Raw genomic sequence first — 26195 nt, 5'->3', positions numbered from 1 at the left:
ATTTTAGTATTCTATGGTTTGCAGCTGTGATCCTCAGAATTGCAATGGATACCATCTCACAAACATTTCACATATTATTCATATGGGTGGTATTGCAATAACTTTATCATGTTCTTAATATCTCAGAAGTGTAGCATATGCACTTCGGGCAGTATGACATAATCTCTGCCAGCCACTACTTTCTCTGAATCCCAAGAAACTGACAGCAACATTTTGGCCACATCCATTTGTTGTCAGAAGGATCATGTCATCCTGTACTATTGCAGCTGATGATGAAGTCAAGAGAGAAACTGTTTGACTGTGACAGAGCAATATGACAATGCAGTTTAATCAGTATAGTGTATACACTGATACAATGATTTAATCCATGTTTTTATCAGACCCTGACAAAAGAAACATGCCAGGACTTTGGTTGAGCAGAAGGAGACTAGATTACGTATAATTCAGCCGGCAGAATAATATGTGAAGTTTGTCACTGTGTATGTCCTACCTCAGAGTTCATTACACATAAAATATATGCTAAAGAAAACAACTGTTATGCTGTTGAAATAATAAAATAAAATAATATTCATCATAAAAAAGGAAGAGCTGCCCATTTTAGCTAATTTTATACCTACATTTCTTATAGTACAATCCATTATCGGAGGTAAATTTCAGCACTCACTTTGCTAGCAATCTTCTCACCAGCAACACACATTAAACATTAATAATAATTAAATAATGTTAAGGGACATTATAATCAAGGACCCATCTGGCTTCTGTGAGACATGTAGTGTCCACTATCCATTTTCTTAAATGTTTAAACTTGTGCAGTTTTTCTTATTTAACTTTCTTTCTTTGATAATCACTCAGCCTGCAAAGAAATCCTGTTTTTGCCCTGACTAGTAATACTAGCTATGATGCTGGAACCTTTGATCAGCAAACTTACTTGCAGTCTATCTTTTTAAGATAGTTTTAAAGCTGAAATGTTCACTTTTCTGTTTATTTGTCTCTCTCTCGTTCTCTTTCTCTCTGTCTGTCTCTGTCTCTTTTTGAGGTTGCTATGTGCTACTATCTTTTCTTCTAACTTTCAGTTTCAAATCCTTTGCAAGTATATTTGCCATTTTCATGGGTTCCCTTTCTGCTAGGCATATACACACCTATAAAACTGTCTAACAACAAGATAGGAAATGCATTTAGCCTTTGAAGATTTTTTTCATGAACTAGTGAATGCAATCATCTGTGGAAATGTCTTATAAAATATCCACACATTCACAGTGGGTGTGCAGATCATCATGTGAGTCTGATGACACTCCCCACCTTATATTAGAAGGCAAGCTCTAATGTACTTTCACTTACAACTACTGCTTACTACCAAGTGACATTAGCTATCTAGGACACCATGAGTTCCAAACCAGTAAAAGTTGGTATTGTTGGTGCTCCCTTTTCCAAGGGTCAGGTAAGAGGCATTTCATGAATCAATCAATTACCTTTTGCTGAACTTTCTCAGAAGTTATGTTTAACAGTGCTATTTTTAATTATATTACCAATGTCTTTATTCAAGTCCTTGCAAAGTTATAAACATTTTTAAAGATATTGCAGTAATGCTAATGATCATTGAAAGGTATTCTTATATAAATTCAAACTAAAAATGTAGAGCTGCAGTATAGCTCAATCATAATTCACATTTACATACAAAAATTTGTTAAAATGAAAAGTGGAGTTATTGCTAAGATTCATTTTCAGTATGCAATGTTCTTTTTTTCAAATTTTGATTATATGATAGCATAAAATGGAATAGTGGTAAATATATATTTTCACAAATTGTTTTTGCCAATAAAATTGTAAATTCAAATAAATAATTTTGCCATAAAGATTTCATACTAATTTGTTAGCTTTTTATAGCATACTGTACTATTCATCTTAAGTTTAATATAAATTAAGGAATACCCAGTTTAATAAAACAAATCAGTTTTGAGCTATGAATGCTTTGGTTACATTGGTTAAGCATCCTAACTATATAATTGAAATATGTCTGTAGATACAGCCCAGCTTATAAAAACATTTTTTTTTTATTTAGAGCATTATACCAAGCAAGTAATATGTTGTTAGCATACCTCTGTTAAGAAATAGAATATTAAACATAAATGAAGTCATAACACAAACCACAATACATGCTTAAAATGTAGTTACTTATTATAAGCAAAGTACTAGCCAACAACTTTCATTATTAAAAATTCTGTGCTTATCAGTGAAAGTTCAAATGATTCCATAAAATGTATTTCATCAGATACAATACAATGCAATATAACACAATATAATATAATAATGAAAAATATACCATATAAGTAAGTTATACAGAAATAATAAGACTAAAAAATCTTGGTTGCAACACCAACACATAACTGATATGTTTGACCTGATTCCCTAAAATGTTTCTTTACTAATGCTTGCGTAGAAAAGCATAGCATAAGCTGCCTTTCAGTAAAATGACATAGTTTCTAGATGATCTAAATATTCAGAATTCTCTAACTTCAATTATTTCAAACATAACACTCCCAGACTTTATCCGACAAAGAGGTAAAGATTAGCTTTGATTTAAAATTAGCAATTATAGAACATACAGTTGATTTTTATGAAACTAATTTGGGGTGATTTTTCCCCAACCTAATAAGATATAAAATACTTAAAAATAATTTAGGAAAGATAGACAACTGCTTAATTACCCATTTATTAAATGAAACTGGTAATAATTCAGCACACTGAAACACAAGTTGTTGATGTCTAGTTTAGTTAAAGGCATTTACTGACTGTACATTTCATGACATTTTTCAAATTTCTTTCCATGATTTTTCTTAGAAGACTCAGGGTGTGAATGACCACTGCTTCCTACACAGAGACAGTTGGAGTTCACTAAACTGTTTTTGACAGAATGTGCTTAAATGAAAAATTTGTAGTGCTTGACTAACTTGATGTTCTACTCCTAAAGTTCACGGCATCTGAACCTGTCATAATAATCCAGTACTCTGAGTAAGACAAAAGCACTCTACCCCCCCCCCTTTTTAATCTCTCTCTCACTCCCTGTCTCCTCTGGAAGGTAATCTGGATTAATTTTTTAAACACCATGTTTTATGAGAGTCAGGACTAGATGCAGTAATCCGATACTTTATAATAATATAGTGAAGTAAATTACAATAATTACTGTAGTTAAATGAGGCAGTTACAGCAACTAGATGCATGTATTTGATATGTACTACACTGACAAATATGTGGTGCACCTGAATCCCTAATTCACTGGGTTGTCTGACCTGTTTTACACCATTGTCCAATCTTTTTATGAATTACAGACTTGTCTACTGAGGACACTGAATGTAAACAACTTGCACTGAGCTACAATCTGCGTACAATCAGTACTCGGTAAATCAGTGAATCACAACTTACCACTTGCAAGCATGCATGCCCACAGCTCACCAAGGATGTAGCCAGGCTCACACCATTTGCACCACTACTGTATTTCTTTATACTGTAAAAAGAGATGTGCTAGAATCCTGACTGGCTCTTGTGGATATGCACAAAAATTTAGAATCTCACCAGAAGTCTGTAGCTTTTCAGAGGAAACAAATATTTCACTTCTGAAGCAAGAGTGAAGTCAGAAATGTTCCCTACATTTTGTTGTGTTAAAACTCAGCAAAGATTTAACCAGATGAACCTTCCACTCCATTAAAATTTTTCCAAAAAATGTTATTTGCATGGGATGCCGAATGCACCCCCTCCAAACGGGTGCAAGCTACTCCCCCACATTTATGTATCCCAACTCTACATTTGCAGAACCACAACAATGGTATGACCCCTCCCTCAGTGGAAGGAATCACTTGCGGTGCAGATGGAGAAGCGTATCTGAGGTGATTTCATTTAGAAAACAGAGAACAGGGAAGTCAACTTCATGAAGCTGAACTCCACCAAAAATGTCCTCATCCATTTTAAGTTTGACAAGGTATAGGGCAGCCAGCTAGACATTCTACTTTGTAATGACACACATTAGCTTCCTGAAATTCTAGTATGCATACTTCAGTATTAACCTGCTGATTTTATGCATGTTTTTAGTTCAGTTAACTGAAATATTTGAAAGAGAATTTTGCATTACTGAAGTGACACACTAAAATGCCTTGTTGGAACAGAAATTAACACTAAGCTTTTAATGTAATTTTTTGCATTTTCAACATGGTATATTTATTTTTTTCTTTACTGTTGCATACTTTGGCACCATAATGCCCATATTTGCTACTAATTAAGGAACGTAAAGTACTACCACTTACTTATTTGCAAAATGTGTTTTTTTTTTGTTTCTGCCAGTCATAAATGTCAGACAGTTACTTGTATCTCGGGCAGATCTTGTAACATATCTGACTCTTTAAAATGGAACTTTTGATGGCTAGTTGCTGGAATGGACTAAGAATCTACTTGAGAATTTGATATCTGACTACTGCAAAAAAAGAGATTCTCTATTTTTGGACTGTGTGTCCTTCAGATGAGATGTTAAAACATGGTCCCCTCCAATCAATCATTGTGCTTGATACTGTAAAGGTAGATGCCCAGGTTAATGCAACAGATTCAAGGTATTGTTCAAATAAATAATGAGGTTGTAGTTATTCAACAGCAAAACCAACATAAAAAGGATATACTGCACTCCTACTTTACGGTTATAGGTACATACAAACACAAATGTATGGACACACACACACACACACACACACACACACACACACACACACACACACACACACACACACACACACACACACACACACACACACAGCCACAGCCCTTCTTACACCTACACACACACACGCACACACACGCACACACACACACACACACACACACACACACACACACACACACACACACACACACACACACACACACAAACACACCCACACACACACACACACACACACACACACACACACACACACACACACACACACACACACACACACACACACACACACACACACACACACACACACACACACACACACACACACACACACACACACACACACACACACACACACACACACACACACACACACACACACACACACACACACACACACACACACACACACACACACACACACACACACACACACACACACACACACACACACACACACACACACACACACACACACACACACACACACACACACACACACACACACACACACACACACACACACACACACACACACACACACACACACACACACACACACACACACACTCACAGACATGCATACACAGAAAGCTGATGCTCACATTTACTTGCTTTGCAAACATTGCATAGACTCTCAGAGATATGCATGCATATATGCATATGTGCAATACTGAAAAGATGCTTTGCATTTCTTCCCATTTTAGATATCAGAGAGGCAATTATGTATGTATGTGATGCAATTAAGTATTATCATTGTTAAATTTGTTACAAACAGCTTGTTACAGTTTCAGAATATTTTTCATCCTTATCTAAGACCTTTTTTCTTTTGCTCCTCAGCTAGTTGGGGGAGCTGCACAGGGTACCAGATGAGTTAGCACAGTTCTGTGCACAGGGTACCAGATGAGCTAGCACAGTTCTGTGCACAGGGCACTGGATGAGCTAGCACAGTTCTGTGCTCAAATCTGTAGTGGCAACTGGCACATGCTGACCAAAAACCTCTGGAAAGTATTAAGAATTTCTGGTATGTGAGAATCTGGTATGATCATTGACTTGACTTTTGGTTTCATTTAAGCTATACCAAATTTAAAATAAATCAGTCATATTCTGGGCCAAATGATTGCTTACTTCTACAAATAAAGAAAACCTTCAGTCAGTACACAGCTTGAGTTTGACCTTCCCATTTGCTGCTGCCTCCAAAGTAAATAAATAAATTAACAAACAAACAAATACATCCATCCCACCAAAACCCTCTTTCCCATTTTTTTGTACATGGGGTCGGGGTGTCACTTCAACACTGACAATCATCTATAGCCAAATAAATAAATATTTCTGTAGACATTACAGACCAGCAGTATCTACCATTCTATTCAATTGCAACCAACTAGGGAAATCGCTGTTCATTTCTCTTAAAGCTAAATTGTTACCAGGTCATTCCATTCATCCACAACCCCTTTTTCCCATTTTTGCACATGGGATCAGGGTTTCATTTTAATGGTAACAATCATCTAGAGCCAAAGTTTACACTACCAGATGGCTAGCCCTGCTGTGGCTGTTCCATACCACATGGCCTAAACTAAAGCTAATTCCCTTTCTAGCTGGTAGACTTACAGTTAGACCAATCTCTTAGCAGCTCAGCTCTTTTACCTTTGCTCTCACTCTTTACATTCTCCTTTCAGCAGACCCCACCCCAGAAATAACTATAGGACCTATGGAACTCTTTACAACCTGCCTGCAATCAAAGATCTTACCTCCTACCCTGAGTTCGGATTCTTTCAAAATTTGCACCTCACAGAAACTGCAAAGTATGAATGCTTCCTAAAGAACCACTCAACCCAACTTACATATGTTTTCCCTCTCTTTCCACCTGACCTTCATCCCATTTAAAAGCTTTTTGTAACAAATGGTTATGTTGTTCCTATAGGCAACAAGTTGTTCCTTTTCCTGCTGACCTTTCAATTCCCAGTCATTCTATTGCACCTTCTACTTTTTTCTGATCTACCTGTCATCTCTATTCCATTTAGTTCTTAATAATTGTTTCTTACTGCAAATATTGGCTTTTGTATTTCTTTTTTATTTGCTTTCAAGCTCAATGCCTGTAGGCTTAGCCCTCTTCTGATGATCTGTAGCACTCAATATCCTCCCAAATTTTGTATCTACCTAGGAGAAAAAGGAGTGGGGGTGGATAGTCAAATTGGGTGCTTTGTTCCCTGTGGGTCTAAATGAAGTGCTGTGATTGGATGTATAAGTGTTTGGGCAGGTTTCTTTGCCCACAATGTATTTATCTGCTGTTGTGTTGATTGGCAGCTATTTTGATATTGCACTGATGAAGGTTTTGGCTGAAACTGGTCTGCTTGTCATTTAATACATGAATGTTTGTATGGAATAAACTTTACTTGCCCTTTTCATACTGGCAAGAGCGCTGTCCATGTTTCATTGTTGAGTACTTTGCTGGCTGTTGACTCTGCTCTACTTGAGTGGAACTGGATTTTGGTGTGTGTGTCTGCGCTATTGGCTTTGTTGTTTGCATTCCTGATATTCTATATCATCCACAGATATGGCGCTATCTGGTTTGGTTAGCTTTTTGGTTGCCAACAAGGGTGATGTGCACATTTTTCAAGAGTTGGGAACAATGTCCTTTATTACTACTGTTACAGGTACTGTCCCTGAACATTCTTTATCCTGTGTACAAATGTTTAAACAACTGTCCGATCTGATGGGAAACGTCTGTTCGTAAGTATGGCATGTTAAATTACTTAAGGCTTATGAATGAAAGGGTTTCTCTTGGCAGTTTGCGAGTTAGGATACAGCCTATGGTCAAGGAAGCTGATGAATTATTGCTAAATGATTGGCTCAAGATACAACAGGTGGCCTCCATGATATTCGTAAAGGTTCTCATCTCTTTTTATGAAAGACACATTTCCAAAGTAAAACCGGAAGTTAATCGGCTTTGTGATGTGGCTAAGTCATTTTTTTCTCATGTGAGTTACAAGGAACAGTTTGGGTCACTTGTCACTGGTTTAGCAACTTTAGAACAAGAACTTAAACAATGTAAAATAAAAATGATTCAATGGGATGCTACCGATTTTGTCAGAGACAAGCCATTTTCTACTAGTCTTTTTAAGAAAACTGTTAAGTTTCAACAGGGAGATGAAAATCTTGGCAATTATAGAAAAGATAAAAGGAAGAGAGGTTGATCTATTTTTAAGAACGTGGGTGATGTATCAGGGACATCAGCCGATGAATCTTCTTCAGCTATTGAGACAGATAGGGAGGTATCTTTGAATTTACCAGTGGATAAAAAGAAGCATACAATCAACCCTTTAGACCCATGTGAAGGGTGGGACGTAAGCATCACAACAGACACTCACTTTGGATGGCTGTTGTGATTAATGACTCTAAATCATTACTATGTCATATTGTACATAATATTTCATCTAATAGTTTGTCTACTGAAGGGCCTGATGTTCTAAATAAGAGTTTAAATTTTATTCAATCCTTTCCAGTTTCTGAGGAAAGGTTTGTTCAAGATGTAATTTCTTTTTGTCAGAAACTGAATTTACTATTATTTTTTGACCACAATAATAATAATAATAATAATAATAATAATAATAATAATAATAATAATAATAATAATAACAACAATCACAAGCCTAAAATAATGAATTTATGTTTAAGCAATCTAGTTTTGCCCCCCCCCCATGAATAAGCATTTTGCAACTTTCCAGAGAAGTATTTTAAGAGACTTACATTTTAATTTCTATTATGGTTTTGGACATAAGAATAATTTTTCTTGTTCACAAAGGAAAGCATTACAAAATTTGAAATCAGATAGAGACATTGTCATCAATTACTGCTGATAAGGATGGGGCAGTAGTTGTTTGAGATTGGGCCACTTATTTACAGGGAGCAAATTATTGGGCTGCTGCGTCTACGAGAAAATGGTTTTAGAGCTTACACTTGAATTCAAGCATGATATTTATGTTTTTCTGTCATTAGACATGGATGAAGGTATTATATCTGGAAATGAGGTTTATCATCTTACAGTTCATGACTCTTCTCCAAAATATTTTTACATGCTTCCAAAAAACTCTTGCTGTCCTCTGGGTTACAGGATAGTTTTGGAGCATGCTTCTTTGACTGAACCTTTGTCCTCCTTTTTGACACATTATTAAAACCCCTTATTATTAGGGGTTAAGGCAAGGATACAAGACACCACTCAATTTGTAAATATTTTTGTAAGATGCACAATTAGAAGATAGTTGGTACATGTGTATCCTTGTTGGCAAAGCACTATATACCAATATTCCATATTGGGCTGGACTTACTGATTGGATAAGATATCTTTATGTAGCCCTGGCTTTTTGATATGTTTGACAGAACATATGTTGATCAAAAATGTGTTTTATTTTAATGGTGAATGTTTTTTTACAACTTAAAGGTACGTTAATGGAAGGTGCTTTTGTTCCCATTATGTAGACTTATTTATGGGTTTTTGAATGAGCAACTTATATATGATACCAGTCATAACATCTATTTAGATGCCATGGATATATGGTGTAGATATTTGGATGATTGTTGGATGGTTTTAAAATCTGGTGCAGTTTAGTTTCAAGAATTTGTTCAATATTTGAATGACAACAAGTGAGGACTGCAATTTAGTGTTAATTTTGATCTTAACAGAATATTTTTCTGGATGTAATGATTTCAAAAAATGCTGACGGAACTCTGCAAACTTCCTTATTTAGGAAAGAGTTCCATTATAATTCCCTTCTTGATGCTACAAGTTGTCACCCTCCATATATCATTACAAACATTTCCCAAGTCACAATTTCTTAGAATCAAATGATTTGTTCTTCCCTTTATGAGTTAGATTATCATGTGGAAGATTTATTTCAACACTGTTATGCCAGAGGTATAATTTTTATGATGTACAAAAAGCATATAATTCCACCAAGTCTTATAGTAGACCAGAATTATTGAGATATGGGGTATTCTTTGGCAATAACTCTTTGGCTTTTCAAAATTTAATATATAGGCATTGGGATATTCTTTCATCAGATAGTAAATTGTAGAGCTGATGCCACCAAAATGTAAATTTTCAATTAGACATGGTAAAACAATACAAAATGAATCATTACAAAAGTATTATATCTGTTGACTTGGATGGACAAAAAACATGGATGGTACATAATTAAGGAGATGTTTTCCATGTAGTCATTGATGTCCCTACATTCATGACTGCAGTATTCATAACTTATGCAATTCTCTGCCATGGAAGCCCATTGCCCGGCCAGCCTACCAAAGCCTTCCATTGCTTTAAGGTATACTGAATATCATCTAAATGCTCCTCGCATAGCACAGGGCATAAAAGTGATGTTCAGGTGTACCATCCTCAGAACTTCTTTGCCACCAGTCCGAACGTTGTTTTTTTTTTTTTATTTTAGACATTGCTACATTCCTTGTAAATAACTTAATGCTAACACAATTTCTCAAACATATTGTTACTGTAGTCTCAAAATACTGTACTTTTGCCTTGTATATATTCATATTGTATATTTCTCTCTGTTTTTGAACTGTTAAGTACCTTACAACTTGAATTGTTAGGCTTTTCTTATTTTTTAATTACTTTCCTGAAGCTTTTCTCCTTGGGTCTCTGCTGAAAAAGGGCCCAGTCAGACTAACCCGGTTAAAAAATGTAAAAATAAATAAATAAAATAACCATCGGTCTGTTTGCCTCTATCCGTTTTCTGCAGTTTTTTATTGTTTGTATTCCAGTGATCACTCCTAGTTGCTGAAGTCCTCACCATTGCAGATAAGTGCCCAGTTGGGGTTTTGGTTTTAATCTTGAGTTTATTTGTTTGTTTAGGGGGTTAATGTCAACCAGGAAGGGTAAATGCCAGTGTGGGAGACAAATTTCCCATAAAGACCACCACAATAAGTACATTTTTTGCCTAGGAGCTTCTCATGACCATACGTCTTACTCAATTTGATAGGCATCTGTCCCTAATACCCTTTGCAGTAGGCTTTCTTCCCTTTCTTTGTATCTTGAGAATTAGCATCTTAAGCTTCTTGCTAAAGACACTGTGGATGGAACTTCCCACCCCAAGGGTCAGCTGTCAGTCAGGGAAGAAGAAGGTGAAAAAGGTAAGACAGGAATCTTCCTCTGTTCAGCCTCTGCTGGGTGTTTCTCCCAAGGCTGTTACAAACCCAGAGGCTCGCCTGGCTGTGTTGTCCGTTTTCTCTGCTGTGTCTGGGTTGGAGGCCAGATATGATCTGGCAGGCAGCATGTCTGATGAGGCTTTGCAGGTGGCCATTTTGAACGTTGAGAGGGAACCAAGTTGATTGTATCTGAGGGGTCTAGGGGGTTCTGCAGGTTCTTCTTAGGGAAGAAGTAGCTATTACAGTCATGGAATGCTGCCCTGAGTCAGAGCCTTCTCAGTTCTCTAGGATGGATGTTCCCTTAAAAAAGAAACAGAAAACTAAACATGTTCCTCTACTAATAGGGATCCACAAAGTAAGTAGTAGGCCTTTACTCAGGGGTTATTTAATGCGTTAATGTCATTAAGGGCTCCTAAAGGGGTTTCAGTCCTCTTCTACACTTAAAAGGCTCAAGGAATTGTATTCTTCTGAGGAAGAATTGGATTCTGATGAAGAATCCCTTACTTATTCTACCCAGATTCCTTCTCTTTTAGACTACAAGTCTGAGGAGGAGGAGGAGGAATCTAGTAGTCCAGATACTCCTTCTGAGGAAATTTTCTTTGGGGACACAATCTCTAGGATGATGGAATTTTTTAAGTGGGATTGTGCCTAGGTTTCTGATATCCATAAGAGGTACTATGAGTTATTGCAGATGGAATCTCCTAAACCTGCGGCTATTCCTCCTGTCTTGGCTGCTTTACTAGATATTTTTTCCAATGCTTATAAAATACCTGATTCTCTGCCCCCTGCTCCCAAGAAGTCTGATAGGTTTTGTAGGGTGCTTGAGGATTGTTCCTTTTTGATCAAATGTCCTGCTGCTGACCCCTCTATGGTGTCTGTAGTCTCTGATAAGCCATCTCAATTGCTTCCTTTGTCCAAGTTACTGCCTTCTGATAAGGACAGCAGAACCATGGACAGGCTGGGAAAGAAGGTTTATACTTCAGCTACCCTAGCTTTTAGGGATATTAATTATAAGACCCACATATTTAGGTATGTGTTGGCTCTTCTTTCTCAGGCTTGTTAGCTTTTTTTGATCTTCCAGACTCAGAGTAAATCTTCTGCTCTTTCCTTGCTTGGGACTTCCTCTGAAGTAGTTTGTCATTCTGTCAAATGTAATTATGATGCAGTGGACGCCTCTTCTAGGGTTACTGCTTTTGGTTCAGTACTGAGGAGATATGCTTGGCTTAGGCTTCAACCTTTACCCGATGATATTAAAGCTATGTTGATGGATGCTCCTCTGGATGATAAACTTTTGTTTGAGGAAGCAGCTGCTGGTTTGTTTAAGTCTCTTCAGGATAAGGGGAAGGCCTTACAGGAGCTTAAACATGTCTTTGTTTCTCCTGTGCCTACATTTCAGAGAAACTAGGCAATCTTGCCCTCCTGCTAAAGGCAAAAAAGGTGGTTAACAGGCTCCTCCTGCTAAGGCCACTATGACTGCAGACATTCTAAAGCCTTCCTTTCCTGACAAACCAGATACTGTCTGACTATTGACCTGTTCACAGCCACATTCCTCTTTCACTTTGCCTTTCTCTTTCTCTTCCTATTTGGCTTTGAATCACCCAGGATTTTTGTGTTCTATCAATCATTCATCAGGGGTACTTCATGGTGTGGATTTCCCGTCCTCCTTTTATGGGCATTCCTCAGCCTCCTCAAGAGCAATTTCATTTTTTCCCAGAGGTCATTCGAGATCTCTTGCTCAGGGTACGATTCAAGAGGTGTCTTTGTCTCAAAGGGAGAAGGGGTTTTATTCAAGAATGTTTCTAGTGCTCAGAAAAGAAAGTACTTGGAGACCGATTCTAGACTTGTCTCATCTAAACACTTTTCTGAATGTGCCTTTCTTTTGGATGTTGTCCCCTCAGACCTTTTTTTCTCTCTTGCTCCCTCAGGCCTCTCTGGTGTCTCTGGATCACAAGGATGCTTATCTACATATTCAGATCCATCCTCTTTTCAGGAAGTTTTGCATTTCTCTGTTGCTTCCTGGCATTTTCAGTTCTATGCTTTGCCCTTTGGTTTTCCACTGTCCCAAGGGTGTTCACCAAATGCCTCTCTCCTGTGACTGTTTTTTTTTCAGCCTTCAGTTGATCTAAATATTTGTTTTCTTGGACAACCTGCTGATTCAGGCATCCTCTCTAGAGGTCCTTTTACAAAATCTTTGTTTTACCATTTCTCTTCTTCACAGCCTGGGGTTCATGATAAACTTCAAAAAGTCTTCTCTGACTCCTTCTCAGGATCATGTCTTTCTGGGTTGCAGGATTAAGATGGTGCCAATGCTGGCATCCCTGCCTCCTCCAAAGGCCTTAACTCTCATTTCTTACTTTCAAACTCTCCTTCCTCTGACCTCCATTACAGCCAGAGAGTTTCTGAGAGGTCTGGGGTTCATGGCTTCTACCAATCCAATGCTCCCTCTGACCAAACTCCACATGAGGAAGTTCCAGTGGTTTCTGAAGTCAGTGTGGCTTCAACATGTGCATCTTCTAGACTTCATGGTTCTTCTTCTTCCTTGTCTCAAGAAGGAACTTCTGTGGTGGATTCAGATGTTGTCTCTGAATCCAGGGCTCCCTTTTTATCCTCCTCTTCCCTCTCAGGATCTGTTCACAGATGCTTCAGATGTGGGATGGGCAGCAATGTTTGGGTTCCTGAAAGTTCAGGGAGTGTGGTCACCTCATCAGCAGAAGAAGCACATCAACATCAAAGAGATGAGAGTTATTATGCTGGCTGTTCAGGCCTTTCATCCTCTTTTCTCTCCGGGGCCTCTCAAGGTATTCGCAGAGAATACCACAGTTATGTGGTATATTAACAAATGGGGGGAGAAAAATCTTACCTTCTTTGTCAGATGGCACTTCTGGTTTGGGATCTGACTGTCAAGTATCAAGGGACTCTTCAGGTAGTTTATATTCCTTCAGATCAGAACATTGTGGCAGACACTCTGAGCAGGTCCTTCACTTAATCCCATGAATGTATGGTTCACAGGGATGTGTTTCTGGACATTGTTCACCAGTGGGGTACTCCTCAAGTAGATCTTTTTGCCACCCCTCTGAACAGGCAACTTCTGTTTTGTGCCATAGTCCCAGGTCCTTTGGTATGGAAGGTGGATGCCCTCTCATTTTCTTGGAAGGGGATGTTTCTCTATGCATTCCCTCTCCTTCCGCTCATTCCAAGAGTCCTGTTCAAGATACAACAAGATGCTCCCAAAGTCTTGCTGGTGACTCCCTTTTGACCATGACATCACTGGTTCCCTTTACTTCTGCATCTAGCCAAGGGCAATCATTACAAGTTAACTTACAGGGTGGAGCTACTCACACAAGACAAGGGATCTATCATCCATCCCCACCTGTACATTTCAAGTGACACTGTGGGTGATAGGGTTTTGATCTGTCACAGAGACCTTTTTTCTAAGGACGTACTGCAGGTCCTGCAGGAGGCCAGGAAACCTACTACTAAAAATCCTACTTATCTAAATGGAAGAGGTTTTTTATTTGGTCTCTTTCCCATGACCTGGACCCACTTACTGTGGATGTTCCTTTGATTCTCTCTTATTTGTGTGAGTTGCTCAATGATGGTTTGGCCTGTTCTTCTATCAAGGCTCAGTTATCAGCTCTTTGTACTTGTCTACCTTTAACTCTCCCATTACCCTCTAGATTTGAGGCTAAGCAATTTCCTAAAGGCCTCCTTAATATTAGACCTCCCAGGATGTATGCTCCTCCTCCCTGGGATGTTAATTTTGTTCTGTAGAAATTGACTGTCTCCTTTTGAGCCTGCTGTTTCAGCTTCCTTGCAGCATTGGTCTTGGAAGACAGTTCTTGTGTTAGCTCTTACTTCTGCCAGATGGGTGTATGAGTTGCAAGCCCTTATGGCTTCTCCACCTTTTTTGATATTTTATGAGGACAGGGTACCCTTACATACTAATCCTTCATTATACCCAAGGTGGTTAATGAGTTGTCACTTATCAGTCTATTAATTTGCCTGCTTGTTTCCCCTGTCAACAATCTGACAGTGAGAGGGTGCTGCATTCCTTAGATGTGCGCACACACAGCTCAAATTTTATTTGGATAAGACCGAAGCTGTCAGAAAATCTGATCAGTTGTTTATTTCCTTTCATCCTAGGTCATTAGGATTGGCTGTCTCCATACAAACTATTTCTACTTGGATTTCAAAGGCTATTTCTTTTTGTTACACTTTTCATGGAGGGAGCCTCCCTTCTTCTGTAAAGGCTCATTCTACTAGAGCTGTGGCTTCTTCTGGTGATTTTTTCAAGGGCTCAGACACTAGTTCTACTATTGAAGCCGCTACGTGAACTTCTTTGCATACTTTTACCAAACACTACAAGTTGGATGGTATCTCCAGAGCTGGTTTTGCTGATGCCATTCTTCATGGCTTGTTAGAGGGCTCTGCTGCTGCTTCCACCTCCCAGGTTTCTTCTTGAGCTTTGGCACTCTCCCACAAGTAATGAATACTGCAGCGGTGAATGTAAGGACATAGTTGTGTAAAATCGTACCATAACAGTAGATGTCCTTGCCGTCACCACTGCAGTATTCACTCCCTGTTCTCCTCCAGCCCCAGTCTTTGTTCCTTCCTGGATGTGCAGGTTATCTTTGCTTTTCCTTGGACTGCTTTTCCTATTAGGACAATCAGTTCTGAGGATAGTACATATGAATGTCACCTTTATGCCCTATGCTACGCAAGGAGCATTTAGGTGACATTCAGAGTACCTTAAAGCAGCAGTAGGCTTTGGTAGACTGGCCAGACAATAGGCTTCTATGGCCGGGAATCCCATAAGTTATGAATACTGTTGTGGTGAAGGCAATGATATCTATGGTTATGATCAGATTTTGCACAACGGTAATTTCTGCTTGTAAGACAATTATGAAAACTAAACAGTTTTCGTCCGCCAATACTGCTTGGGTTTGTGATGTGAGTAAAACTTCTAGACAATTCAAAACATGTATCTTTCAACATTGAAGTAACATTAAAAAACTGTAAGTCCTCTGGTGCTCTGTGTAAATATGCTATTAAACATTCTGTTGCTAGTTTTAGATTTACAGCCGTAGACAGGATATCTTATCATTCTCTTAATAAGTTAGGATGGCATGATGTTTTAAATAAAAAGGAACTGGGGTGAATTGTCAAATTAGGTGTTTTTTTTGGTCAAAATGAAGTGCTGTGATCAGATGTATAAGTTTTATGGGTGGGATTCCTTGTGCACAATTCATTTATTTACTGTTGTGTTGATTTGCAGCTAATTTGATATTGCACTGATGAAGGCATTGGCAGATAGTGGTCTGCTTGTCATTTAATACATGAATTTCTCTATGGAATAAATTTACTTGCTGTTTTTAATTCGACAAGCGTGCTGTCCATGTTTCATTGCTGTGCATAATCAAGGCGGCCATAGAGAATTTTATGCTCCTGCCCATTCAGTTTCACCTTCTCATCTTTGAGAGGAAAGGGAACATGTTCATCACAATGGCCTGATTGCATGGCTTCTTCACCCAGTTTGGAGGGATCCATATTTCAAAACTGAAACTTAATTTTCTTAGTCTAGGAAAATAATCCACATACCCACCCCTTCTATCTGTATTAGTTAGGTATAGACAATGTGGCTATTTCTGTACAGCCATATTTCCCATCAACGGTGGTGGACATGAACACTAATAGCAGTGTGATGGTCTGTTGTACTCTCTGGTTATGCATAAGTGTACTTACACCCACATACTACAGGGGCTGCTGTCACTATTTTGGCAGTACCATGTCCACATCGACAGCTTCTGCTGCTGCTTTCTGTTGTATGCTATCTTCCACTTAGCAGTCACAAATGCAGCCAACTGGTACCACTTTTCCCTTCCTTCGGGATGGGCAAGCAGGTGTCAGATGGATTACTATCAAAAGATTGAAAGTCATAATGTCGACATTCATTTGGTCGAAATCATTACATCTAAAGTTCATAATATTGTATTCATAACATCGATATTCAAATGGTCGACAGACATGCAAATAACACTAGTGTTTATGCAGGGGGCTGTGCCCCCTCACCCTGCCCCCACACCCCCACTACTTATATATTACAACTCTGAGGCCACACAACAGTGCTGACAAGGGAAATCCTTGCCTGTTGTCAACATAATGTCGACCAAATGATCTGTCGATCAAATGAACTACTTAATCTTCATGTGTCGACCATATCTGTCGACCATATGAAATTTAGACCATATGACTTTCAATCTTTTGATAGTGAACCGTGTCAGATACTCACTTCCAACCCCCCCCCCCACTTAACTCCTACTCCATGCTAACCATCTACTTGAAATTTGGTCAGCTGGTCGTAGTCATTGCTTTGTTCTTCTCTGCCACTGTTATATTGTTATCATATATATCTACATATTTGTTTTAGATTTTGATATATATATATATATATATATATATATATATATATATATATATATATATATACACACACACACACATAGACACACACACACACACACACACACACACACACACACACACACACACACACACACACACACACACACACACTCACAATTTAGTCCTGTTTTCTAAACTGTATACTTATATTTTATTATGCTTGTTTGCTGAACAAAATACTTGTCTAAATATCCATTTTATATCTGAGTGTACACTACTGTTGGACTGGATCTGAAAAACTTAAGATCAATGTCCTTCCCTGGTACATAAATAAATAAAATAAATAAGCATTGCCACTGTAGTTGTAATTAATAGAGATTCTTAATATATAGACAGTTGATCCTTTCTAGCTATAAATGCTAATTAAAGTGAACCATCACTGCATGGATATCCATTCCTGTAATCATAAACTGCGTTAGGTAATTTCTGGTTTCCCTCCGAATAAGGCTATTTGCTTCTGTGGATGCTAGTATAACAGACAGCTCATTCTGTACTCTACATGCTCTTCCTGCTGTTTCACGTAGTAAACATGGCCATCTAGCAGTGTCATCATGCTGTTTTACCCTTTGACCTCAGCATCACAGGAGCATAATCATAGGAAAAGTAACTCTTGCTACATGTCTATTTTGGCCACCAACGACAATAATTTTTCTGGATTACAAACTGATATTAAAAGCAGTGATTCATTAACAGTAAAAATTATCTCCATAATATTACTGGAAGAACATTTTCCTGAATGCCAGACAAAGTGCTTCTCTGTGAACTTAGGTATAATTTGTCAGTGGTGCAGCAGGTACCACACTTGTCTTTGGTGCTAGAACACCAGAAGACTGTGGGTTTTATTCCCGCTCCAGGTAACTGGATTGTTGACTCTAAAGTACAATGCTAGGGAGTGCTGCAATCCTATGTGTGGCATTCTTTAAATGTGATGTTAAACTAGGATCCCATCAGCTTGAGTCAGTGGTAGCTCAGGTGGATGCAAAAAATCCAGAAATCACCCGTTGAATTGAGTAGGGGAAATTCCCAGATGCTGTAGCCAAATCCTACCTCTCAGTAGAAATATTGCCTTGAGTCTCCCCTATAAAGAAGCCACTAGACTAGTGGGACTTACTTGGACAACAAAGGACAAATAAATAATTGCAGTCAGGTTACTTGATTTATTTTTGAAAGATATGCATGTATGCTTGTGTTTGTGTGTGTGTGTGTGTGTGTACACACACACACACACACACACACACACACACACACACACACACACACACACACACACATGCACATACATACACAGTATCTAATAATTCTGTCCAGTTGGGCTGAGGCCCATTTTCTCTTGAAACCTCAAAGCATTTTTGGCAACTGATCCGCTTAGAGTCATGGAGCAGGGAAACAGTGACAAGTGGATTCAAACCCAGGACTACAGGATAAAGCTCATTAATAGCTGATAGCCTTAATCTTCTGTACTGGACTGTCAGAAATCAGTGAAGTAAATACATTCCCTTTCTCCTTGCATTCTATGAACTGTGATGAAATGATGGTATGTCTTTAAGGCAACATATCATATTCCAGTCTAATAATCAAGAATGGGTTAAATAATTTAAGCAATTCATCCACTGTTTTTTACATTCTGATTACTAGGAAGGGCTGTTTGCAGCACTCCAACAATTTCTTGGTAAACCTGTCCTGTAACAATGCTCTCAGTAAATTCATAATCACAAAGAAAATTCAAATAATCTACTGATATCAATGAACCGGTCTTAAGTCTGATATCATGAATGATATGTCATGACAGCTGTATGCTTTCAACACAACCTCCATTGTGCTTTAAAATTTGCCATCTGTTTTTTGTCAATCAAATACTCACAATAAGAAATCTCCCTCTTGAAAGTCTCATAACTTATTTCTGCTAGTGAAAGTCCCTTTTTATCCAGTCTAGAACCATCTATAGCTTGTTCAACTGGTATCTTTTATCAATGTCTGCTATAAGAATTCAAGGTAACAGTACATTGGGAATGTCCTAGAGCACATGGACTATTGCTTTTATTAAATGGCTGGTGTGTCATGTTAAAGACAAGACAGTTGTACTGAAACACACCATTGTGCATATTAATAGTTGAAAACTGCTTGTCAGAATCTTCTCTCTTCAGATAAGGTTGTGATAAAGCACTTCTGGTACACACATTTCCTCAGTTCATGATTATGGATTCTGCAAAGAACATAAGACTAGGGTATAAGTATATTTGGAATATTTACAAATACAAACATCTCCTGTTTTGCCTTTTTTTTACAAAGTACTATAGAAAAGGCTCACTCATGTTATTCCATCCTGGACAACATTACAGCACTTACCAGTTCCTGTAATTTCAACTCTAACTTATGCCAGAGTATAGGTGGCAATGCATAACCTTTGTAAAATTTGAGACCAAAACTTTTACCTAGGTCAGTCCTGGCATTCACATCCAGTTCACTGATTACAGTTCTCTGCCAAAAACTTGTTTTGTATTCACTAGAAACTGACTTTCTTAAATGTGGAATGATTGCTAGTTTTTACTAATGGAACATAAAGTTTCTTAACAGAATACCACTTCAATTCAATCTTCTCTATCCAGTCTTTTACACATATTTACATCTGTTCTTCCCCGTTACACAATTACACATCACTGGAGTGTTGATTTTTATCTTTAGTGGCCACTTTTTTACCTAAATACATCTTTGGTAATTGAATTGTCTTATGTACCCCTACTTTATGTTGCTTGACTGTGCCATGTATGCAGTAAAAATTTTATACAGGATTGGTTTAAGAATCATGTGCAGGCTAAATTATTCTGTTTGTTTTCTGTTTTACTGAAAATGTGCTGGACGCTAAACTTCATGTATTTTTGCTGTTGCTGCTATGGCTCATCTTAGAGCTTGGATTATGAATTAAAGTTTTTAAACAATTAAAAATGTCTGAGTTCTTTTTTCCTGAGATTTTTTTTTTGATTGTGAGATTTCTAAACATTTGCTAGAGTTTCAGCGTTTGAAAGAAATGCGAAGGATGGCTGAAATCAAAACAAATCCTGGGCTGTAAGTACGTTGACTTTATTTAATGCACAAAGCCAGAAATGGGAGAAACATTATCCAATAGAGAATCACTTTTTTATCCACTATAACTGAAAAAAGACAGAAAATTGTTGTAAATGTATATTAATAACCAACAAGTAAAAAGGAGGCTAGCGTGGGGTGGCACACTGATGCAGCAGTTAGCATTCTCTCCTCACAGCAAGAGGTTCTCCAGTTCAATTCTTGGCTGTGGTGCCTTCTGTGTGAAGTCTGCATGTCCTCCCTGTGTTCACATAGGTTTCCTCCAGGTGCTCAGGGTTTCTTCCTACATTCCCAAGACATGCTGAAGGTGGATTGGCCATTCTAAATTGGCCCTAGGTGTGAGCATGTGCATGTGTGTGCCTTCTGAGAAAGGTTGGGTGCTGGGCTGGCAACTCGGCACCAGAAAGAGTCTATTGCCACTACTTGTTCTGTGGACCAATGATCTGTTGTGGCAACCCCTAATGGGAGCAGCTGAAAGAAGAAGAAGAAAAAGGAGGCTAGAGTGTGCAACTGCTACAGATAACAAAAAAAGTGCTGAAAGCAGCATAAAGCACAAACTATGTTGATGATCTTTTAATTTCTTCAAATACTATACTCTTTGGTCTTTTTATGTGTTTTTTATAATAAATAAGTGTTTGGAATTTTCTTTGTGAAGGGAAGGACTCCCTTTCTGGATCATCAGGATAGTGTGTGCTTTACACTTTTTTCAAGTGTGTATTAATCTCAGAACCATAGATTAACAAGGGATGTTTTAAGTCTGGAGAAACCCAGTGGAGAAAAACATATATAGAATTGTCTTTTGAAATATTTTTATATACTATGTTAGGTCTATTGAAGTTGAAAAAAATATTATTATTATATAACTGAAAAGTCAAATGTGTTTTGCTGATATTGTTCAATTGTAAATAACGAGCGAAAAAAAATAAAAACTAAAGATAAAAAATCATTACAACTTCAAACCTAAGTACACTGAAGATTAAGGATTGATTCTTGTACAAGAAAGCTTGATGAGTACAGAAAATTAGTCCAGGACTATGGAGACATAGTATAAAAATACTGAGAAACAGAACTGTACACAGAAGAAATGGTGACTGTACACAAAGAAAATTCTTGTGTGAAACTAATTTAGCATTCTTTAATGCCTTTGCATGTAAGAGCACTGTGGCATGTTAATGTGTGTATTTAAATGTAATGGAGACTGTAGCGTATGCACTATCTTGGAGAAATATGACAAGTAAACATTGTAAGAAAGCCAGTATTGAATGAAATGAAATGAAGTTTAGTACTTCAATCTTATATAATGGACCTGTTAAGGAAGTCAAGACTGAGACTGCAGGACAGGCCTTCGGTTTGCATGGTGCAGTAGGTCTCATTCTGCATTAAGTCAAATTAATCCTGGTAGTAATTAATCTATAACAGAACTGTCTGAGTGCCAAAGGTGATACTTGGAGCAGTGTCATTTTAAGGAGTATATTTAAATTCAAAGACACAGGAAACATAGTTTGGGAACCCAATGATATTCTGAAAACCAGTATAAAAAAACATTAATATTTGGAGCTTCTAATGTAATAGTTTCTTATAAGGCTCAAGCATTACCTTTTACAACTGTCAAAGGCAGTGAGGCAAGTTTGCTGAGAAGAGGCTAGCTAAACCAATTAAATTTGTACTTTGGAGAAAGAAAGCACGCACATTCTGAAACTGAAGCTTTACCATGAATCAGTGTTTATAGAAACATGCAGTACATCACAGCTACTATGCATATTAAATTGGATGTTAAATCTAGGTTCTTCAGATAAGGCTGATGAAGAAATAAACAGACTCTTAGAAGAAAACATATTCCTAACTCTTATGATATGTTTAAAACTGACTAGTCCTGTGGTCCCTACATTAAAACCTGAAGGTGCTATTGGGTTGTGTGACAATTATGAATTAGCTGGTAACAACAAGAAATTTTTGGAATAGTACACTATAACTTAAATGGAAGAACATTCTTTACTGCTGGCAGTAGACCAGAATTTTTTAAAATAGGGAAAACAATGTTTAAGCAACAGACCTAGTAAGTGGTGGGGAGGTGTTTGCCTTTCTACCCAAATGAGCATTACTAATGGTGTCATAGAGGGTCATGTGCTGGGACCAGTTACTATTGGTGTCATAGAGCTCTGTGTGCTGGGACCACTTACTACTGGTATCATACAGGGCTGTGTGCTGGGATCACTTACTATTGACATCACAGAGACCTGTGTGCCAGGACCACTTATTACTGGTGTCATAGATCTCTGTGTGCTGGGACCACTTACTACTGGTGTCATAGAGGGCTGAGTGCAGGGGCCACTTACTACTGGTGTCATCGAGAGCTGTGTGCTGGGACCACTTACTACTGGTGTCACAGAGGGCTGTGTGCCAGGACCACTTACTGCTAGTGTATTAGAAGGCTGTGTACAGGAGCCACTTACTATTGGTGTCATAGGGGGCTGTGTGCATGGACCTCTTACTATTGGTGTCATCGAGGCTGTGTACAGGGGCCACTTACTACTGGTGTAATAGAGACCTGTGTGCTGGGATCACTTAATAGTGGTTTCAAAGAGGGCTGTATGCAGGTACCTATTACTACTGGTGTCACAGAAGGCTATGTGCAGGGGCCACTTACTACTGATGTCATAGAGGGCTGTGTGAGGGGGCCACTTACTACTTGTGTCATAGGGGGCTTTGTGCAGGGAACACTTACTACTGGTGTCATAGAGCTCCTTGTGCTGGGACCACTTCCTACTGGTGTCATAGAGGGCTATGGGCAGGGGCCACTTACTACTGGTGTATTAGAGAGCTGTGTGCAGGGACTTCTTACTACTGGTGTCATAGAGACCGGTTTGCCAGGATCACTTACTACTGGTGTCATAGAGGGCTGTGTGCAGGGACCACTTACTACTTATAGGTTTATAGGTTCATAGGAGGTTACTAGGCAATTGGCCCTGAGGCCCTTATAAGCCTGCCAAGAGTTTAGCTCATGTTTAGACAAGTCAGCACCCAGTGCTCCTGTCCAGGAGGGACACAGGTGGAATCCCAGGAGTGTATTTTCTGTTTCCCATCCAGTTATCCAGGTTGCACTTAAAAAGGGATAATGAGGTACTCTGCTTGATTTGGAGAGGCAGTCTATTCCACAGAAGGGGGAGTCTCTGGGACACAAATCTGTCCTACCAACAAGTCCTATTGATATCACAGACCAAGATGAGGTCATGCATATGAGTTGCTAGAGTGGAGCTTGACTTCCAGATATGCAGCAGTCCCATCAAGATGGAGTCTGAGATTGCTTTGTATTCCAGACAGAGGTCACCTCTGAGGAGTCTGTATGAAACTGAGTAGAGGGACAGGTATTTTATTCTATCTGTGTAGGGTAGGTGTTTGAGACCCTAGATTCTCCTGGTGAGGAACCTCTGTGGTCTTTCCAGCTGCTACATGTGATTTGCGAGGTACATGCCAAAGGAGGAATTGTACTCAATAATTGGCCTTATAAGGGAAGAATACATGATCCTATGACCTCTTTGTCCCTAGATGAGATACCCTTACTTATGAGGTGGGCTATGTGGAAAGCTTTCTGTACAACGGAAACAACATGGTGGTCAAAAGTCAGATTGCTATCAACCGGAGTGCTCAAATCCCTCACTATTGATTGTTTACTTAGGACATTGTTATTAATGTGATAATATGTGGGGATGTCACTCTCCCCAAAGGGATGATGATGCATTTTCTGGCATTCAGCTTGAGGCCATGTTTCTGGCACCAGTCATTTGTTTGGGAGAGACCCTCTTGAAGGACATCCACATTCCTTCGGGAATTGATGACTCCACCCAGCTTGCAGTCATCTGCAAACTTGGTCAGCCATAGCCCACTGTTTTTTGCCTGTACCTCAGAGAAGTATATCCCGAATAACAGAGGCCCGAAGACCAATCCCTGGGGTACACCGCTCATTATGGGTCTACTGCTTGAGGTGGATTCCCCTATTTTGATTAGGTGGGTTCTATCAGTGAGCCAGTTTGCTACCCATGTGGTAACATATGGATTGATGCCTGGTTGAGAGTTTATCTATGATGCCCGAGTAAGGAATAGTGCCGAAGGCTTTAAGCCAGGTCAAGGTAGGCGGTGTGCACCATCTTTCCCTCGTCCATGGCTTTGGTGACTGTCTCAAAGAAGTCGACCAAATTTAACAGACATGACCCCCCCCCTTGACAAAGCCAAACCGTGGCTTTGCATTAGAGGGCTGTATGCCAGGACCAATTACTACTGGAGTCATAGAGGGCTGTGTGCAGGGGCCACTTAGTACTGGTGTCATAGAGGGCTGTGTGCAGGGACCTCTTACTACTGGTGTCATCGAGGGTTGTGTGCAGGGGCCCCTTACTAGTAGGGTCATAGAGACCTGTGTGCCGGGATCACTTACTACTGGTGTTACAGAGGGCTGTGTGCTGGGAACACTTACTACTGGTGTCATAGAGGGCTGTGTGCAGGGGCCACTTGCTACTGATGTCATAGAGACCTGTGTGCCAGGATCACTTACTACTGGTGTCATAGAGGGCTGTGTGCAGGGGCCACTTGCTACTGGTGTCATAGAGGGCTGTGTGCTGGGACCACTTGCTACTTGTGTCATAGAGGACTGTGTGCCAGGACCACTTACTACTGGTGTCAAAGAGGGCTGTGTGCTGGGACCACTTACTACTTGATGATTCTTTTCAGATAAAAAAGTAGTAAATGAGTTCTGGATGGTCAAATATGTTTATAATTACAAAGGTGCGAAAGCTTTCCGTGATGGTATGCAAAATATAAGAACCTCGTGTAGTAGCAATTACCTCACCTTTAATATCCAATAATGAAGTAGTATGGCTTGACAAAAGAACATAACTTATTATTACAAAAAATTGACTGAATCAAAAAACTGACACCTTCATTAAATATCTATGGACAAGCATTGGAAACAATTTAAAAAAATGTAAGCAAACACTACTCAATATTATTTAAAATATATTGCATGAAACCAATCAGATGAAAAGCTGTTGGATACCTTCTAGTTCAAAACAGACTATACTGAAAAAAAATATAACATATTTATCTTCTCAGCAATAAAAAACTTCCTCAAACTGACATCAACCTTAAAATCACAGGTTAAATACTGTGCAAGATCTCATGATAAAAAACATGCTATAGAAACTTTAAAAGAACTTAACATTTAAAACAAGATTAAAAATACAAGCACTCAGAGGACAAAATCAGTAGTTCATAGTCTGCATCTCAAGGCCCTTTTTGAAACTGAGTCATTCCAGTCTGATTGGGTTCTAGGATGTAATAATAACTGCCATGTGTGCTCTTTATCGTCTAGTTTTGTTTTCATCATCCCCTTCTCTAACATAATTCTCAACAGCATCCAATACAAAACAAAAACAAAAATATGCTGCAATTAATGCATCTTATTATGTGTTTATATAATGTACTGTTGACATTTTTTGCTCTTACATGTTTGTCGTGCTGGATAGATTTCATCTTATTCTTCCTGCATAAAACACCTTGCTGCACAGATGTCTGCATACAAAGATTCTGCTGAAATGCATGTAAAGTGATGAGGTGCAGCACAACTTCTGCTGAAATTTATGAAATGTGACCAGCTACAGCTCAGGTATGGTTTGTTGATACTCAGTAAACAACGTGAGCTGACGACCACTTATTTATACTCTTTACACAAACCACGTTTGTAAGTGACAATCCTCTTCTCTTATTAACAGTGTCACCTTGTAATTAACTGTTCACCATT

The 26195-nt window shown here is 38.7% G+C and overlaps 1 protein-coding gene across 1 annotated transcript in view; it reads left to right on the top strand.

Annotated features, from left to right (window-relative positions):
* Positions 1 to 1323: 1323 nt before the first annotated feature.
* The window catches only part of ARG1 (arginase 1), a 211311-nt gene continuing 186439 nt past the window's right edge, over positions 1324 to 26195 (top strand). The window contains exon 1 of the mRNA XM_044064577.1: positions 1324 to 1438. Within this exon, the coding sequence (XP_043920512.1) occupies positions 1382 to 1438 (57 nt within the window). The 5' untranslated portion in view covers positions 1324 to 1381. The remainder of the gene's footprint in view (positions 1439 to 26195) is intronic.

Source organism: Protopterus annectens, chromosome 1.part0 (assembly GCF_019279795.1).
Source record: "Protopterus annectens isolate FY-2018-M chromosome 1.part0, PAN1.0, whole genome shotgun sequence".
Classification (NCBI taxonomy): domain Eukaryota; kingdom Metazoa; phylum Chordata; order Ceratodontiformes; family Protopteridae; genus Protopterus; species Protopterus annectens.
The sequence above is the reverse complement of the archived record's forward strand: the minus strand, read 5'-3'. Positions and strand labels throughout refer to the sequence as shown.